The 19,874-nt window shown below is 38.3% G+C and overlaps 1 protein-coding gene and 1 non-coding gene across 2 annotated transcripts in view; both read right to left on the bottom strand.

Moving 5' to 3' along the window:
• Positions 1 to 301: 301 nt before the first annotated feature.
• The window catches only part of LOC121080513 (zinc finger RNA-binding protein-like), a 29,115-nt gene continuing 9,542 nt past the window's right edge, over positions 302 to 19,874 (bottom strand). The window contains 13 exon segments of the mRNA XM_040578573.1: positions 302 to 458; positions 3,104 to 3,297; positions 4,207 to 4,495; positions 6,720 to 6,911; positions 7,910 to 8,154; positions 11,705 to 11,798; positions 11,801 to 11,925; positions 12,167 to 12,171; positions 12,647 to 12,681; positions 12,684 to 12,760; positions 12,763 to 12,787; positions 15,240 to 15,464; positions 15,466 to 15,526. Of these exon segments, the coding sequence (XP_040434507.1) occupies positions 309 to 458; positions 3,104 to 3,297; positions 4,207 to 4,495; positions 6,720 to 6,911; positions 7,910 to 8,154; positions 11,705 to 11,798; positions 11,801 to 11,925; positions 12,167 to 12,171; positions 12,647 to 12,681; positions 12,684 to 12,760; positions 12,763 to 12,787; positions 15,240 to 15,464; positions 15,466 to 15,526 (1,717 nt within the window). The 3' untranslated portion in view covers positions 302 to 308.
• LOC121080719 lies at positions 18,079 to 18,215 on the bottom strand. Its single transcript, XR_005825482.1, has one exon. It is a non-coding gene; the product is annotated as a small nucleolar RNA SNORA66 (small nucleolar RNA).

Consider the following 19,874-nt stretch of genomic DNA (forward strand, 5'->3'; position numbering starts at 1 on the left):
TTTTCATTATAATTGTTGTTATTATTACTGTTGTTTTTATTTTCTTTTAATTATTAAATAGTTCTTATCTCATCCCTCAAGTTTTACATTCCTTTCTGATTCTCCTTCCCATCCCTCTGGGTGAGGGAGGAGTGAGCAAGCAGCTGTGCAGTACTTAATTACCAGTGGGGTTAAACCACAGCAACTATATTCCCCAAGAAATATATTTATCTAGGGGTTTTGTATATGCTGTTTACTTAGAGTACCTACTTTTGACTAGTCTTTAAACGTAAGGTTGTGTAATCAGTCAGCTGCCATCTGGTAGATTTTTAGATAGAAGCATTAGCATTTCTACTAACCTTATACTGAAGTCTGTGCCGCCTCCCTTTTAAGTGCATCTCCTTGGCATTAGGATCATTAAAACTGCACTCACAAAGTTTACAGTGAAAGCGGATCACCTTTCCTTCATCATTTCTTACCTGGAAAATGAAGTTATAACACACTGGGTTTTGAGGTGTGTTTTTTTTAAAAAAAAAAAACCACCAAAAAAAACCACCAAAAAAACAAAACAAGAAAACCAAAGCTGATGTAAAAATTAACCTAATTCAGTGACATGGGAAAATATCTACACATCTTAAAACATGCTAAAAAGTTCACACAGTAACTGAAAGAAGGGAAAAAAGAACTTTCAATTCTGACAGACACAACATTGTGTTTGGTAATGAACAAAGAACAAAGTTCTTCCATTCTAAAGAGTACACAGCTTTAAACTCGAGCCTAAACATATTGAGTCAAATAATTACAAAGCTGCAAATGATGAAAAATTTACATCAGACTTCATCCACACATCTCATGCCCACACTGAGCTCAAAAGAAACATGCACAATACAAAAATGTAAACATATGCACAAGCCTTTGCAGGTTCAATGCCTTATCACTTTTATCTTCACAGAGGACCCAGGGAATTACAGGCCAGTCAGCCTCACCTCGATCCCTAGGAAGGTGATGGAGCAACTAATCCTGGAAACCATTTCCAGGCACATTAAGGACAAGAAAATCATCAATAGTCAGCATGGCTTCACCAAGGGAAGTCGTGCTTGATCAACTCAAACTTCTGCAATGACATGACTGGCCTGGTAGATGAAGCAGCCGATATTGTCTACCTCAGGGGTCCTCAAACTTTTTAAACAGGGGGCCGGCGTGCGGATGAAGTGGCAGGCAGTCATCTGCGGCTGCTTGGTTTCCCCCCCCCAACCCCCAGCGGGGGGGGGGGGGAGTTCTGTAAATACCGGGGGCCAGATTGAGGACCCTGGGGGGCCGTATCCGGCTGCAGGGCGTAGTTTGAGGACCCCTGGTCTACCTGGACTTCAGTAAGGCCTTTGACACAGTCTCACCATAATATTCTATAGACAAGCTGTTGATGTATGGGCTGGATAAGCATACAGTTAGGTGGATAAAAGCTGGTTGAATGACAAGGCCCAGAGGGTGGCGATCAGTAGAACAAAACCTAGCTGGAGGCTAGTAACTAGCAGCCTACCTCAAGAGTCAATACTGGGTCCAGTCCTGTTTTAACATCTTCATTAATGATCTGGATGATGGGGCAGGACGTATCCTCAGCAAGTTTATTGATGATGCAAAACTAGGAGCAAGTGGCTGATATACCAGAAGATTGCACTGCCATCCAGAGAGAGATCTCAATAGGCTGGAGAAAATGGGCTGACAGGAACCTTGTGAAGTTCAACAGGGAGAAGTGTGAAGTCCTGCACCTAGGGAGGAACAACCCCATGCACCAATATATGCTGGGAGCCACCCAGCTGAAAAGCATCTTGGCAGAAAAGAACCTGGGGTGGGGCCTGGTGAACACCAAGTTGAAATTGAGCCAACAATGTGCCCTTGCAGCAAAGGTGGCAAATGGCATTCTGGCCTGCATTACAAAGTATTACCTAACAGGTTGAGTGAGGTGATCCTTCTTCTCTAACCCAGCACTGGTGTTAAAGAAAACATAGTTTGAATAAAGAAATTTAAAGTGTTAAAGCTGCTAACTGGCAGAACCAGGCCTTGGCCTTGTATAGCCCTAATCCAAGGCTGGTTTAAATAGAAAAAAAAATAGATGATCAATTTGTTTACACAGGTGCTTTCTGAAAAAGAGATGGCTTTAGAAAAAAAGAATCGTTATTTGTTTTAATGCAGATGAATAGGAATTGCTTGTTCAAAGACTAAGTGTGCTTGAAGGATTGTGTGAGTTAAAGCAGGCAGAAAGAAGATCATGATCCAAACAGGACCTAAGAACTGAGGCAGAGACTGGAACCAGAATAGATGTATCAGCTGGGACAAGGTCAGGTGATGGATTCCAGAGCTGATAAGACCAAAAGAAACTCCTAAAACCTCAGACACTGACTAATGATCTGATTAGTGTATACAAGCTGTGCTGCATCCCTTTGTTCTCTGCCACTCACTGAGGTGGTGGCCCAACTCTGAGTTGTGATTAAAGCAACCTAGCGGTACCCACGTCTGTGTGAATTTCCCCTTTAACAACTGGTGAGGCCACACCTGGAATCCCACATGCAGTTCTGGGCTCCCAGTGCAAGAGAGACATGGACATACCAGAGAGCATTCAATGAAAGGCACAAAGATGATGGACTGGAGCCTCTCTCCTATGAGGAAAGGCTGAGAGAGCTGGGACTGTTTAGCCTAGAGAGGAGAAGGCTTGGGAGGGGATCTAATTAACGTATTTAAATACCTGAAGGGAGGGTACAAAGAGGATAGAGTCAGGCTCTTTTCAGTGGTGCCCAGTGACAGAACCAGAGGCAATAAGCACAAACAGAAACACAGGAGGTTCCCTCTGAACATCAGGAAACACTTGTTTTGTTTTGTTACTGTAAGAGTGACTGAGCACTGGCACAGATTGCCCAGGGAACTTTTGGAATCTCCCTCCTTGGAGATATTCAAAAGCTGTCTGGACATGGTCCTGGGCAACTGGCTCCAGGTGGCCCTGCTTGAGCAGGTGGGTTGGACCAGATGATCTCCAGAGGTCCCTTCCAACCTCAGCCATTCTGTGATGTTTCACGTTGAATAATTTTTTACTAAAGCAGTTAAAAAGTAATCCACATTTTTACATCAATACCTCCTCCACATAGTCATGGCCTACTGGCTGGACATCACTTTGCAAAGCAGCAAGAGTTGTAGGAGTCACTGGTTCAGCTGCTGTGTCTGATTTTACTTCGTTCGTTTGTACTGTAGCAGCAGTTGTTGTTTTAACACTTTCAGCTGATTTAATTTCTTCCAGTTTACTTCCTGTTGTCTGAAGCTTATTACCACCTACAAATAAAAAAAGTAAAATCATTAACTTTCATAAAATGAGAATATGATTACACATGATGTGAAAACTGAAGACTATTTGCAATGTTCTGGCTAAAGCATTATCAGACTTTTAAAATTAATTAAAACTAACATATTTTAAATACAATTAAAGGTTTTTTTAAAAAAGTTTAACAAAGTTATTTAAACACCTAATTTTTTATTTTAGCAAGAAGCAATATTGCAACAATATAAAGCAAAAGTTTATCATTCATTTTCATGCACTGAATGGGAACAACTCGGCAAATATATTTTAATTGTCTTCCTTTTTTTTCTTTTTTTTTTTTTTTTGTCATCAGATATTTTTTTGTTAGTGGATCCAAAAAAAAAAGTACTTCAAAACCTTATAATGTTTGTACTAACAAAGGTAGTATAATCTCAGTGTTGCAATTGCATAGGTCTTTCCTTCAAGAGTAGGATAGCTTATTGAACAACTGCTTCCTGTCTCTACATGTCTGTCATGTTTATTTCATGTTTCCACTGTTAGATTTCTAGCGTTACAAGGGTGTTTCAGTTGCCCAGTTATCAACTGCTAATCTACTGCAGGTTGCCTTAACAGCCCAGGCTGTAAACTGAAATTAGGACCGACTGGACTATAAAATGCAATACTCCAACAACTACTACATAAGAAACCAAAGGTGGGAGAAGCCTCCAAGAGAGGTCAGGTGGAGACAACAGAGCAGAAAACACCATGAACTGTGAAGCCAAACTTTTATATATATTCTTATTTTCACCTATCATTAATTCTCTTAAACAGAACAGTTACACATAAAAGTTAACTAAATACATTTGTATTTGTTGCACTAAAATCTTAAAAAAAATATATAGAATAGGTTAGGCTTTAAAATAAAGACTGACTTCTGTACTTGCCAACAAAGTTTATTTTCGGTGTAGATATTTTCTTTACAGCTATATTAGCAGGGGTTGAAGATGTTTTGTTGTTGGACACTGCATTAAGTGGTGCATTTGCCGTGGGAGTAAGAATTTTCACTGCAGAGGATGCAACAGAGGAGTTCACAGTACTGCTGCTAGTTAATATATTTGAAGCAGAGACAGTTGGTTTAGAAGCAGATATGGATGTTGAGGAAGTAGCTTGGGTAACCACATTTGGTTCAGTTGAAGGAATGGGTTTGCCAAGCTTTGTGTGCAACTTGACTACCTGTAAGAATAAAGAGAAATTCATAATATGATCTTCCTGGGATAACTATAAAAATGAACTTGTTATAGGTTATGGAAGCTTTAACAGAAGCATCAATATTGCTAAAATATATATATATAAATCAATATAACTAAAAAGTTATTGCTTCTTTACAAAAAGTGATCGGGGGGACGGGTGGATGGACACGACACACGGACTGACATGTAAAGTTCTTGTCATCTGTAACAAGGAAATACTTAATAGTTATCTCAGATTGCTTATTCCATTAGAAATTCAGATATTTGCTCCAAAAGCTGCATAGACAAGAACAGAAAGCCAATAAACTCACAAGCCAGTAAAACTCAAGGAAACATTTTGCTCAAACTTTCAACCTTACTGTTTTGTTGCCTGGTTGCTTTTTATTCTACCTCCAAAAATTGTAGTACATTGAACTATCGTGGTTCCAAATAATATTTGTAAATAAGAGTTATTTAATTCAGATTCAACATCACTGTCTCTTTTGATCATTACATTTTAAGAGTATTTTTATTAATAAACTTTCTAGGTTACTTCGTAAAACAGTAGATATTCCTCAAAGGGTTTTTTTGGTGTTTTTTGGGTTTTTTGTTTGTTTGGGGGTTTGTTTGTTGGTTTTTTTAAAGCACATCTGCAGAGACTGTTAAGGAGGATGCAAGAGGCATATTTCAGAGCTCTTTAGTATTTCACAGAAAGTGAAGAGGTACATGCTTATTCTTAGAAGTAATAAGCAGAGGCCTTTTCACAATATGCTTGAGACAGAATACTTCTTTTTGGTGACAGCTGATCATCACCTGAAAAAGCAATGCATGTAAGTCCATAAGAAAAAACATGCAAAATGAAAACTAAAGATTGAGTTTGAAAGTAGCTGGAAAAAAACCCACCCAAAACCAAAAAAAAAACCCAAACAAATCTGCTAGACATGCCTTTAATGCAAACACATATACACAATCACGATATGAACACAACTGTATACATACATCTTAGGGTTTTGTTAGTTTTTAAGCATGTTCCCCATCAGAATACAGACATATTAATACCACATAATACTATAAATTTAAGTTCAAGCAACTCTTCAGAATTACTTTTTTCCAGTAGAATTCACAAGATACTTCAGCATACCAAAGAAATAGAGTCCTTTGAGATTTCATTTTTACACTGATGACAACCTAAATTAGCATTAGTTAGTGCCTATCTATAAGGAAGAGAAACGACATCCAAATATATAAAGATAATATATACCTATGGAGTTACTGGGCACAACCCAAAAATTTAATGGCTCAACTTCATTAATGAAAAAAAGAACACTAGGAAAGTCTATCTAAATTATAATTTTTGTTCTTGTACTAACAAAAATAATATTGGGAAAATTGTCTTAAATTTGCTATATTTATGTTAATAGGAATGATGTTATTGATGCCACTTCGTACAGTGTTCTGAGATACAAAGAGCTATAAAAGCTGAATATTAATACTTGTATCTGTTACTGACATTAACCTTTCCAGAGTTATGAGGAAAATCTGTAATATCTAATCACACATTCTACACAGCCATTCCGTTCACTATTGTATGGTCAAATTTAAAACACTGGTCCACAGGGGTTCACAGTACAGTCCGCAGTCTTTATTCCACAATGTCTACCTAACTGCACCCAGATAGTAGGGAAAGTATGCTTACCAAAACTCTTCCAAACATAGACATTATAAAGTCTACTACAGGACATTGGTATATGGGAGCAAGGAACCCTTGCAAGAAATACCAAAAAGTGACGCATAATAGTCCTGTCCTTTGGCACTGACTCAGCTTACAGTGTTTCAAAGTGCACTGAGAGTTTCTCAGCACCAGACAAATAAGAAAAACGTCAAGAAAAGTCTTGAAAAGAGTTAGGGGGCACAAGCATGCTACTGGATGTCCTCATTGATGCTTTCCCCATCTTACTCTATACCTTCTTCCTACAATTTACATACTTTCCCCAATATATCCTCTTCTCATTGATGCAGTGGCAATATTTTCCCCCCTTGCTCCCAACAAGGCCTTTCTAATAGTGAGCTTAAAGATAAGTTTGAAACAAAACCAGAACTAAATGTCTTTAAACAAAATAATTCAAATTATATTGTTTCTGCATATTTTCTCCTCTCTTAGATGAGAAAAAATTATGGGAAGAAATATACGACTGACTTGTATAATAAGGACAAGAGAAAGTTCTTACTTTCTGATGCTTGGCTCCACGAATATGGGCAGCATAAGCATCTGCCCCTGTACAAGACACATCACAAAGCTCACAACGCAACTGATTCTGAGTTCCACGAACAGAAGTGCTGCTGTTATTGGTGTTCTGGGAAGCTTTTAATGCTGCTTCTTTCTTTTTGTGTTTCTGGCCTTCTAAGTGTTCTTTATAAGTCTGTTTAAATAAACAATACACACACAATAACCTGTCTTCGTACTGCTTGTTCATCACTCGTGAATACATGTAATATAGAACATATGCTTTGTATGAGAAAATACTTCCTACATCAAACATTTCTTCCATATGACATGCTCTAAGGAATAAGCAGGCCACTTTAAGACCAAGGAATTTTCTTTACCGCCAGGATTCCACTTTTAGGTAATACAATATGGTCTTTTCTCTTCTACCTTCTCACTTCCTCAATCAAGTACTGGTCAACAGATATTACCATTGAAAGCTTAACAAGACCAGAAAACTGCATCTCTGTTGCAATTTCCTGCACTGCATTAAATTGTTCTTGATTTTTAATTTTCCTTAAACTGCAAAACCACAGTTATTATATGTATCCAGAGAATAAAAAAAAATAAATTCAAAAGAAGGTAATGCATAAATAAAGCTGTGCTGAAAATGAAATGCAGAAGTTGCTATTTGTTCCTATACCAACAGTGGCAAACTACAGAGCAGACAGGGTAGGAAAGAATGACAAATTTGCCTAAAGAGTAAGAACTGTTTCACCAGACACAAGCACTCTACATGAATTGATATCTACTTTTTATGCACTTGTACCCACCGTGAAACTAAACTGAGATGCTGGAATACAATGAAGAATAAATTTTCAGGCTTACCATTCACAAAGTTTTGAAAAAAGTATTTTCTAAGAAACTTGCTGTGCTAAAAAAGCAAATCAAATTCAAAGTTTAGAATACTTCTGGAGTCCAAAGCACAGCTGAAGAAGCTTCACTATACAAGCTAAGGGGATCTATCTTTTTGTCTTCTCATAGGACCTTTTCTATAATAGCACACATTTTCATTTAATTGTAAAACTTTAGTAAAAGTATAGAATCAAGTCTTTAAAAATTAACAAATATTCTTAAAGGGGTCATTTTTTTAGCTGAAAATATTATGACTGAAGTATGTAGCAGAATATTGTATTTTTGTATATATATATATACCTGTGGTCCAGCACAGCTGATCTTACAAACATCACAGTAGTGGATCTGGGGTGGTTTGGGAGGTTGCTTCGGTTTCAGCTGCTTATTTTGGAATGGTGCCTTTTTAGTAAAGGTAGTCCCTGTCCAAGCGGCTGTTGCAGCAGCAGCAGCAGCTGCTGCCACTGCCTGTTTCTGTTGCTGCTGCTGCTGGTAATAGGACGATGCAGCTGAATACACTGCAGCTTCATAGCCAGAATAAGAGGTACCTCAAAGATCAAAATAAAACGTTACATCACTGTACATCATGTATCAATTACAAAATCCCCAAATCCACTAATTCCAAGCATATTGAATACTGGGGGGGGGGCAGGATATAAACAATTTATTGAGATCTTGTGATGCAGTCTGAATTTTTCTTGATGTTTCACAGCCCACAAATACATAGCGTACCGCTTGTATCAGGAATATATTTGATTTTAGACAAATCAAATGTAGTTATATTTCATATATCAAAGCATCCCTAAGGAATACGTGAAATTATGTGAAATTTTCTGTTAAGACTGAGTATGATGTAACAAGATATCTATTGGAGAGACAACAGCAGGGCACAGGCAATTCAGGAGGTTCCTGGAATGCATTGATAACTTCCTTCTCCAAGGAGAGGTGCCATGCTGGACCTTATTCTCGCCAACAAGGAGGGGCTGGTGGGGAATGCAAAGCTCAAAAGCAGCCTTGGCTGCAGTGACCCCAAAATGGTGGAAATCAAGATCCTTAGGGTAGCGAGGAGGGCATGCAGCAAGATCACCACCCTGGACTTCAGGAGAGAAGACTGGCTCTTCAGGGATCTGCTTGGTAGAGTACCATGGGATAAAGCCCTGGAGGGAAGAGGGGCCAAGAAAGCTGGTTAATGTTCAAAGATCACTTCCTCCAAGCTTAGAAGTGATGAGCGATGCATCCCAACAAAGACAAAGTTGGGCAAAAATGCCAGGAGGCCTGCATGGATGAACAAGGAGCTGCTGGAGGAAATCAAACACAAAAAGGAAGCATACAGATGGTGGAAGCAAGGATAGGCAGCCTGGGAGGAATAGAGAGAAACTATCTGAGCAGCCAGGGATTAGGTTAGGAAAGCTAAAGCCCTTGACAGAATTAAATCTGGACAGGGATGTCAAGGACAACAAGAAAAGCTTCTATAAGTACATCAGTGATAAAAAGATGACCAGGAAAAATGTGGACCCTCTCCAGAAGGAAACAGGAGACCTGATTACCCAGGACATGGAGAAAGCTGAGGTACTCAATGACTTCATTGCCTCGGTCTTCACCAGGAAGTACTCCAGCCACACTGCCCAAGTCACAGAAGGCAAAGGCAGGGACTGGGAGAATGAAGAACTGCCCGCTGTCAGAAAAGATCAGGTTCGAGACCATCTAAGGAACCTGAAGGTGCACAAGTCCAGGGCACCTGATGAGATGCATCCACAGGTGCCAAGGGAACTAAGCTAAGCTTCTATCCATCATGTTTGAGAAGTCGTGGCAGTCCGGTGAAGTTCCCATGGATTGGAAAAGGGTAAACATAACCCCCATTTTTAAAAAGGGAAAAAAGGAAGACCCGGGAACCTACAGGACAGTCAGTCTCACCTCAGTACCCAGCAAGACCATGGAGCAGATCCTCCTGGAAACTATGCAAAGGCACATGGAAAACAAGGAGGTGACTGGTGACAGCCAACGTGGCTTCACCAAGAGCAAGTCATGCCTGACAAATTTGGTGGCCTTCTACAACGGGGTTACAGTGCTGACGGATGAGGGAAGAGCAACTGACCTCATCTACCTGGGACTTGTGCAAAGCTTTCGACAGGGTCCTGCACAACATCCTTGTCTCTAAAACGGGAAAGACATGCGTGGACCACTCTGTGGGTAAGGAATTGGCTGGATAGTCACACTCAAAGAATTGCCGTCAACGGCTCAATAGCCAAGTGGAGACTGGTGACAAGTGGATGGAAGGGATACCATGCAGAGGGACCTTGACAAGCTTGAGAGGTGGGCCCATGCAAACCTAGTGAAGTTCAACAAGGCCAACTACAAGGTCTTGTACCTGGGTCAGGGCAACCCCAGTATCAATAACAGCTGGGTGGAGAATGGATTGAGAGCAGCCCTGAGGAGGACGACTTGGGGGTGCTGGTGGACAAGAAGCTCAACATGGCCCAACAATGTGTGCTTGCAGCCCAGAAAGCCAACGAATCCTGGGCTGCATCAAAAGAAACATGACCAGCAGGTCAAGGGAGGTGATTCTCCCCTTCTATTCTATTCTCATGAGACCTCGCCTGGAGTACTGCGTTCAGCTCTGGAGCTCCAACATAAGGAAGACATGGACCTGGTGGAGCAAGTCCAGAGGAGAGCCACAAAGATGATCAGAGGGCTGGAGTACCTCTCCTGTGAGGAAAGGCTGAAAGAGTTGGAGTTCTTCAGCCTGGAGAAGAGAAGGCTCTGGGGAGACCTTATAGGAGCCTTCCAGTACCTAAAGGGAGCCTACAAGAAAGATGGGGACAGACTTTTTAGTAGGGCCTGTAGCGACAGGACAAGAGGGAATGGCTTTAAGCTAAAAGAGGGTAGATTTAGATTAGATATAAGGAAGAAATTCATTACTGTGAGGGTGGTGAGACACTGGAACAGGTTGCCCAGAGAAGCTGTGGACGCCCCCTCCCTGAAAGTGTTCAAGGCCAGGCTGGATGGGGCTTTGAGCAACCTGGGCTAGTGGAAGGTGCCCCTGCCCATGGAAGGGGGGCTGGAACTAGATGATCTTTAAGGTCCCTTCCACCCAAACCTACAGTTCTATCATTCTAAGAATTTTAATAAAAGATTTATCAAAGGCCATATAGTAAGTAGTCTTCCAGAATCAGATTTACTGTTCAAGTTCCAAAATGAAAAGGAGGACAGATGGGGGGGTGGGGGGGTGGCGTGGTGTAGAAAAGAAAGATAAAAAGACAGAATTGCTACTGCTATTACATTCTATTTCACTGATTTAAATTGTTCTAGTACAAAGAAGCTGCTTGCCTGCTAAAACCTCCGCAGCACACCCTGTCTACACACTCCTTGTTTTCTAGTATCAAAGTTGAATAAATCAAGGAACTGGGCTTTCGCACCTTTGAGCCAGTTTTCCCCATAAACCTTTCTATATCTACACGTTCAACCATTTTAATCCTCTGATCAGGTTCTGTTTCAAGGAAGTCTTAAAATCCATTTTTAAACAGAAAACAAAACAGAAAAGTTCAAGGTAGCTATAATATGCCAGTTGATTACTATCTGGGCCATAAAGTTAACATCTTTTCATCTTTAACTACTTTTTGGATTTCTAATGTTTGAAAGGGAAAGTTATTTTTTATTTAGCATCACCCCTTTTCCTCCCATTTTGGGTCAAGACAACCCAAAACTTACAAGATTTATATTGGAGCGCTCCTCTCTGTCACTGCTGTTTGATGGCAGCATGCTCCCAGTTTCCCTGGGGATAATATTTGTGTGGGATGTTTCGTTATTTTTTCTAATCCCCCATCTTTTCTCTCCAAACCTTACAGTAAAGTCATAAAACACCATGCACATAATGCCAACACTTTGGATTCCTCAATGTAACAAAACAGGCACGTACAAACATCAACCTCTTTTAAAGATAGCATAAAAATATTTTGCCATTATTTATGATTTAAACTGGTTGATACTTCTCAGTAGACTAAGATGCAATTGAACACAAACTGCTAAAATTCTGAGCATTTAAATCCTCTCCAGTAACAACTGCAAAGTTCCCAGCAACTTAATACACAAAATTCTTACCAGAATAAGTAACTGCTGTTGTACTGTACGTTGCACTTTGAGTATAGGATGGAACAACAGTAGCTGCAGCTGCTACTGGCTGCACAGTAGTAGAGGATACGGATATATAGAAAACGTAGTTGTTGCTGGACTTGGGGTTGCAGGTTTTATAGCTGTCACTTGTCGTGTTTGCTGGGCTTGGGTATACTGAGTTGCCCCTTGGCTATATCCTGCTTTTGGAGCTAATTAGGATAGAAAATAGAAGTGTACGAATATTGACATGCTTTAGTTGAATGAAATGCAAACCATATTAAGTGATACTTAATGATATGCTGGGGAATAAACACATAACAAGTGGGTTTTGTTTTAGTTTGGTTGGGTTTTTTTTTTTCCTTTTTGTTTGGTGTTTTTTTATTCTGTTTGGTGTTTTGGTTTTGGTTTTTTGGTTCTTTCTACAGTACCTCAGATTTACGTATTTTTAACTGGTGCTGCCATGTTTTTAAACAACCCTTCTTGTTCAATGGTTTTACTAGTGTACACTAAACCTAAGAAACATTTAAACTTTCCTATTATCCCTACTTATAGTACAAAAAGTAAATAGGATTTACACATAGTAGCATTCATGATACCGATAATTAAAGTACATACATTAAGTAACTAAAAGAATAAAAAAAAAAAAGTTGTAATCTGAACCCACCACTGACTTTTAAAAGTTTGCCTAGAAGTATGTTTTGAGTGTATTTAATAACAATCCAGACCTCAAAGATAGTTACATATGCAGTGTCACAATAACATTCAAATTCTAGGTACAGCTAATTTTTCTACACATGACAGGGATTACATGTGGAAAACTAAACTACAACCCAAATCTGGATAATGTGAAATATTTAAAGACATATTTTTAAGGTAGTACGCAGACTGTGTATAATGACAGGAGTTTGAATCATGACAGCCCACCTGTACTGGTAGTATGATTCAGCTACTGAAGGTTGAGGTGGCAGGCAGCAGCAGCCACAGCTGCAGCAGTTGCTGTTGGTTGTTGATAGTATTGTTTGCTGTCATAAGCGACAGCTGGGCGGTAGATCGAACATAAGAATAGGAATCCTAAAAATTCAAAAGAGAAAACCCAGCAAATTTCTCCTTAAATATATATCTGGAGTAATAAAGAGTCATTAGCAGCAGCAAAGAATTTTCTTCTATTCTACTACATTAGATATTTAAAAAATATTTAGAGACAGTATATACTAATATATGCATTAAAGAATTAAATTTATGTTTACAGATACTTCAGGCCTGAAGACAACCCTGATGGCCTTGTTCAGACTTAATATAGGAATTAACCTCATGCTATTAAGTCACTTTCCCTTTCCAAATTATTTTTGTTACCAAAAGCAACTATTCTCACTAGTTTTTCATGACAACTGTATCAGATTACATTCCTGTAAAACATGAAGTAAAAAAACACCACAGATTTCCACAAACTACAATAAACTCACAAGTTTACAACATGAACCTTTACTGGCTTTAAAAATCCCACAATCAACAATACTTTTCTTGGTTATATTTTTTAGAGTATGAAAGTTATACTTTTAAAGCCTTCCTTTACTTTTGGTGTATCAACTATTCCGTTGGGGAATCCATATCTAGTTTATAAGGGAAAGGTAAGTAGCCCACTCAAAAAACTCCAGAACTCAGGAGATGGTTAGCAAGCTTAGAAAGGGAGGGCTTGGAAGGCACTATATGCATGTACATATATTCTCCCATCCTCACCATAATTTATGTAAAGTGCAGAGTTGATCAACTGAGGGGGTAGCAAGGCAACAAACTACATTAGCCGAAATGTACTAACGTATACGATTTCATTTGATTTCAAAGAAATATAACAATAAACCTCTTTTCCATCCAGCCTGTGTAAAGTAAGAATTATTTTTCTTTAGTTTTAGGGGACTCTTTTCTGCCTGAATGCATCTAATAATTGACTAGTTTAATGACCTTGTATTTATGAGTAAATGTGCTACTGGAAAGATTCCTACATTTTGATTCATTACCATACATGACAAATTACAAAAGCCATACAAAGGAATTTATAACATAGAGCAACAGTAAGTCCTTTTAAACAAACAAAAATACTAATTAGAATCTAGATAATGCCTTGATAAGTTTAGGACTAAAAAAATTAAAGAATTATTACAAAGGACATAGTATTTCAGTGTCTTCTCAGAGTAAATGCACATTTTAACTACGGGCCATGCCATAAGAGTTTGGTAACTCTTGCGCATAAACACACAGCCTAGAAATATCCACTAAAGACTAGACTAACAAATGCTAATGTAGAAAAAAAGCTGATAAAAATACAAATAAAATTCAACATTTCCAATGGGGAAACTACCTGGCCATGTATAATCCCTCATCTTCTGCATCTAAGCTGTCTGAAACCAATGGGCTAGGGTTACTGATGGTACATATATGCTTGCACTGTGTGAATCTGGACAGAGCAGGGAAAACTGCAATTTCTCACTCTTTCTTAAAACTGAACAGGAGTAAACACTTATGTTAGATAAGTCCCAAGATAACCACTACAGACTGAAATCTTCCAACTGTAAACTGATGCAGCACTCTGATTTGTATTGCTAAGTTTCTTTATTCCTGGACTGAAGAGAAATACAAGTCACTGACAGGATGTTGTTTCATATGACATTTAAGCCAGCGCAAGAATGGGGAAGTTGTCTGAGGTACCATCACATCTCTCCTCACAGCCCTACACAATCCCACCTTTATCTCTTGCATTGGCATCACAACTGTGCAGAACCAAGGAAATTCTGCAGAAGTCTGTCAAATCTGTGGAAAAGATGCTACTTCTTTTTTGGTTGGTTGTTTTCTGTGGGATCCTTATCCTGAAATGACCCACCAAATGCCTGACAACTGTAGATTCAATGCAAGGAAGTGTCAAGCAAAGGTCAGGGGCTAGATGAAACAGACAAACAGTTCCCTTTTGTAGAAGCTTGTAGCAACACAAGATTAGGCAGTGGTCTCACAAAGGATACCCAAAACCTACTCAAAGGGGTAGTTTCCTCTCCTAGGGTAATCTTCTATCCTCTTACATTGGTACTAGGGCTCCCTGCGGCACCCAGAAATCTGACAAAGGAACATATATCTCCCACTGAAAAATTTTATTGAACAGTTTTTTCATCTAAATCAGTTCCATAGACCCAGTTTACCACATGCCACTTGAACATTTAGGCTAGCTGAGACAAATAATTTCAGCAGAAGTTCACAAAATCATTTGGAAGATAAATGTCAATTCATAGCTTACTGTGTGGACATCTAAATCTTAGCTCCTGCAGTACTACTGCTGATAATCCTCTATACACAGGCATATGAGACTGCAGTCACTTCACATTCTATCAGTTTATAGCTACTAAGTAATTTGAGTTGCAATCAAACTGATTCATGGAAGAAAAAGATATAAATATCATCACATTCTCTTATCCAAGCCAGGCCTCCTCCTTTGAACATATAATTTAAAAATCACACAAGCAATTGTTTATTTTAACACACCTGGTAATCTGCTTGTGACAGGTGGTGGTGGTGGTGGAGCTTCTTGTTGCCTCTGTGTATAACCATAATCTGTAGCTGTGTGCGATGTAGGATAGCCTCCATAAGCAGCAGCTGTTGCAGAGGCCGCAACAGCTACTGGAGCAGGCCTGGCAACTGCAACTGTAGCTGCTGCGGAGCATAGGCCGCGCAGGTAACAGTGTGTTGCAGCAACTGGTGCCTGGTGGAACAGTGTAGCTAGCAACTGTAGTTGGATGGGAATACGCTACACCTGAAGCTGGCTGCTGGCTATATTGGAAAAAGACAGTAAGTAAATAATTAGATTGATTCAACATACTAGCTAATGCCTAAACATTTCAAAATTCACAGATTTGATTAATACCTGTCTATTCTTACAAACAGACCTGGAGCAGCTATCATACATTTTAATGGCTTTTATTACCCCTCTTCCACCCCATGAAAAAGGCTGTATCATTTTGAAGTTTCTGTGGATGCAGACATATTATGTAGGTGGTGACTTTCTTCTTAGCAAAGGGGGTGGGGGGGGGGGGGGGGTGTTTCCACTGCTTGAAAAGAACCAAAGTCTTTCATTTAAAATAATACAGAAGCCTTACACCATTAACTTTTCATGACCAATAAGTTTTTAAGTGTTTTAGTAGTTCTTCAATAAAACTGACATACCTGTCAAATTCAGAAAAATACTGCTTTTCTGTGAGAGCTCATTACTGACCTGCACTTGCATGATGTTTTCAGTAAACCATATTAAAGTAATGAGATTTTAAAGACTTGCATGAAAATTAGCTGAGAACTCTTAAATTTAAGGCAAAGACACTTTAAATACACACACCTCTGATAAGAGACTTTTCCCACAAAAGTTTAGAATTGTAAAAGCTGGTCCCACTCACTCATACAGAACTCTACTGCCTCACAACACGAAGCATCAAAAGAACAGTCAGTCAGATCGAGCAAGATGACTGCTACCAGAAGCTCTGGCAAACTTCCAGACACATGACGAGACTAATCTGCCTCTCTTAAATTTGCAGGTTAGGACATTAATATGTGGCTATTTACTAGAATGAGTAAATATTAACAGTGGAAATAAAAAAAAAATATGGCTTCAAAGGCTTAATTATTTGAACTGAAACTAATATTATTGTCCTATATTGATCTATAACTGTGCATTATGATTAAAAGCCTACAATAGTTATTTTTATTTTAAACAAATAAACTGGCAAAATATCACTATCTGGAACATTGATATGAAATGGGGATTGAGTGACTATTCTGAAATTTTTAGTACACTTCCAGCACTGCTTTTCAATAATATTTAAGAATGTCTATACCACTATAAAAATATAATTCAAAACCAATTCCATGCCTATTAGAGAAGGCAGCATCCCCTAATTTTTTAGAAGTAAAATAGAAAAATTAAATCTCACTTGAAGCAAACATACTCAGTGGCAAAGTGGAACTGCAGCATGGTTATGCTCTAAAACCAAAAGAACAAGAAGTTATAGTAATTTTTTCTCCTAAAGACTACAATATTCTCTCTGACATAACTACCAGAAACAAAGCACCTTTTAATTATAGATACTATTATTTTTGCAAAGACTTTTCCATAACTCCCTTGTATTTAGTCATTTTTTATTTATTTATTAAGAAAAACTGATTTTAGTCAATTACAGCAGAACCCATTAACTTTAATATATTTAAAAAAAATAATAAAATTCCTACAGGCAGAAACACACAGAGGAAATATTTGATTACATGCCTGGACTCCACCTTCTTCCCATCTTAAGCCCCTGATTGCTTAAAAGACCACTTGCATTCCATCCAAACTTAATTAAGCTGTGAGTTGTACTCACAATTATGTTTCATTTTATTTTCAGCTTCTTAACATAACAGTGGAAGGAAAAGACATGAGCCATTCTGGTGTAGCTCCCACCACTGCTCGAAACAATTCCTCCTACTTGATGTATATAGGGCAGTTTCTCTGTTTTGTCAGTTTAAGATGAGAAATTAGACTCCACCAGAAAATTCAGGAAGATTATTTTATGATGGTAATAAGTCAATGACAATCTATAAAATTAGGCTGCATTATCTACATAGCTAACAGTACAGAGGTGTAAAATATTAAAAAGTTCTGAGGTAATTCACATTATCGTATGCATCTACTAAAAATACATTAAATTGAGAAAACAGACAGCAGACTATTTAACTCTGACTGCACTTGAACACATCAACAGTCTAATACTGCCAACAAGGAAAATCTTGCTCCATCCTATTCCCACTCTTATACATCCCACCTCCCATATACTAAACCTGGCTATGCCATCCTATTCAATCCCTAGTGCTAGCTCTGCTACTTGTCAAGCTATTAAGTGCACTGATTTAACTCATTAATCTAGCAGAAAACTGAGAAATTTTTTTCCTGGGCTCATTTTCTAACATGGTAGAAGCATTACAAACATTGGAGCTCATAAAACAGTCTGCTGAGTGCAGACCCCACATAAATTATATGTATGGAAGTAGGGGGGGGGGAATGGGAGGGAGAGAAAGAACAGGGACCTGTCCAGGAAGCATTAATTTGGCTCTTCATGTTTCATGAAACCATGCTTAAGTTACTATTAAAAAATACAATACAGTGTTCACAACACACTATGAGGTAAAAATATCAGTCAGTTTATCAAAGAAATGCTTTTGTTCTCAGAATATATATGATTAAGTCTGCCTGACAGTTTTCAGTATTTAATATCGTGAAGAGATTGTGATCATATGAGCAGGACTATTAAGATTCTGCTACAGTTTCATTTCTTCTGTGCTATTTTTGTATCAAACTTCCTTATCATGGTATAAATTAACAAGTCCAAATAATTTGATTTCTAAGGCTAATTAGTTTCTATGACCACATTTACGTTAGCAAATCTGTTCCCCTTGCTTCTGCAACATCATGCAGAGCTAGTGACCAAGTTTGCAAAGACTACAAGAAAAATATTCTAGAATTGACTCCTCCTTCCTTTTTAAAAGTTATGGTACAGAAATTCACAGGACACATATTTCCTAAATTTATGATGTTTCTTTTTCTCCCCCGGTCTTACTGAGAAACTCTTAACATTATGACCAGAACACTTTCATGTAAGTAATTTATATCAAAAGATTTTTTGTACCGACTTCATTTAACCTACAAGAGTTTTTCATCCTGGTTTGGTGATTAGTGCCTCATCATATTTGCTGAGATTAACTTACCTCCTCCCAGACTAATTTTGCAAGACTCCCTATTCCACTGATCTTTCTTGCAGTTGTTCTTTGCATCTATCCTAGTATTATGTATACTTCCTTCCTTACTACAGATGGCAAGAACTGTATGCATCATTTCAGATGACGTTTCAGCTGTGGTACACACACTGCTTTCTTTCCAAACAGTCTACCTTCCTCAGAGCAGCTTCTTGTATTGACAATATTTTCCTTGCATCAAATATCACAATACACCATACTAATATAAATACTAAGTAAGGCTCAAGACCAATCCCCAGGGTACTCCACTGCAATTATTCCTATTTGATAATCACTCTTTAATTCTACTAACTGTTCCTATCAGCTCCTTCTCTACAATTCTTTTACTACCTCTACCTTAAGTAATAATTTTCCATACTGCATCACATCAAGTATTTAAACTTAGTCCCAATAAATAAGACTCCAAACGACTTGGGAATCTGGTCAAGTTATCAAAGCAAACAATGAAATACAGTATGTCAGCTGAGCTATGGTAACAAACCACATGCGTGTTCTTCATCACAACAAAGAAAGTAATTCAGTTTAGCTTTATCCCCAACGCAGTGAGAAAAAAGTTGAACCAAATTACAAGCAAAGAAGCTGATTGACCTGGCAACTTAGCAAGTTTTCTTTGTAGGTTTAATTCTTTTCCAAAATAAATTCTAATATCCTTATTAGCATCTTTGAGTTCAAGGAATTTCTAGCGCTTCTTCATATGAAAAGATAAAAAGATACACAGTCCAACTAGCTTTACTGACTAGGCAGAGCTTAAAAATCACAGAATATTAGGCTCAAACAAAGATTTGGAGGTCATCTGTTCAAACCCTGTGCTCAGAGCACAGCTAAATTTGAAGTTACATTCGGTTTCTCAGGGCTTTGTGCCCAGTCAGGTTCTAGCCATTTCCAAGAATGGAGATTGCAAAGACTGCTCTAGACAACCTGTTCCGGTGTATGAGCACTCTCAGATTTTTTCCCTTAGTTTAGAAAAGATTCAGTTTCAAAAGCAAATGAGTTCTAGACAAACATTTACTTAAAGCAAACTCAGTTTGTGAACATTCAATTCAAAGTAACTTCATATTACAATTCTTACGGTGTTTTAACTTGCTATCAAAATAAACACCGATCTTTGATTTAAGAAGTTACAGGCAAAGGACTTGGAAGCTTCAAATCTTACTCTGCTGTATTGCTCTAATAATAACTCTTCTGCCAGAGATTTTCATTTTAAAAGAATACATTTTATTCATACCACACCTATTTCTTGAGCTTATCATAATAGTAACAGCGCTTCCCCACCAAGCTCACTTTAGTTTCTATTTTCTAGTAACACCACACATTCTTCAATACTCATCATCTGGCTCAGATT

Source organism: Falco naumanni, chromosome W (genome assembly GCF_017639655.2).
Source record: "Falco naumanni isolate bFalNau1 chromosome W, bFalNau1.pat, whole genome shotgun sequence".
Taxonomy (NCBI): Eukaryota; Metazoa; Chordata; class Aves; order Falconiformes; family Falconidae; genus Falco; species Falco naumanni.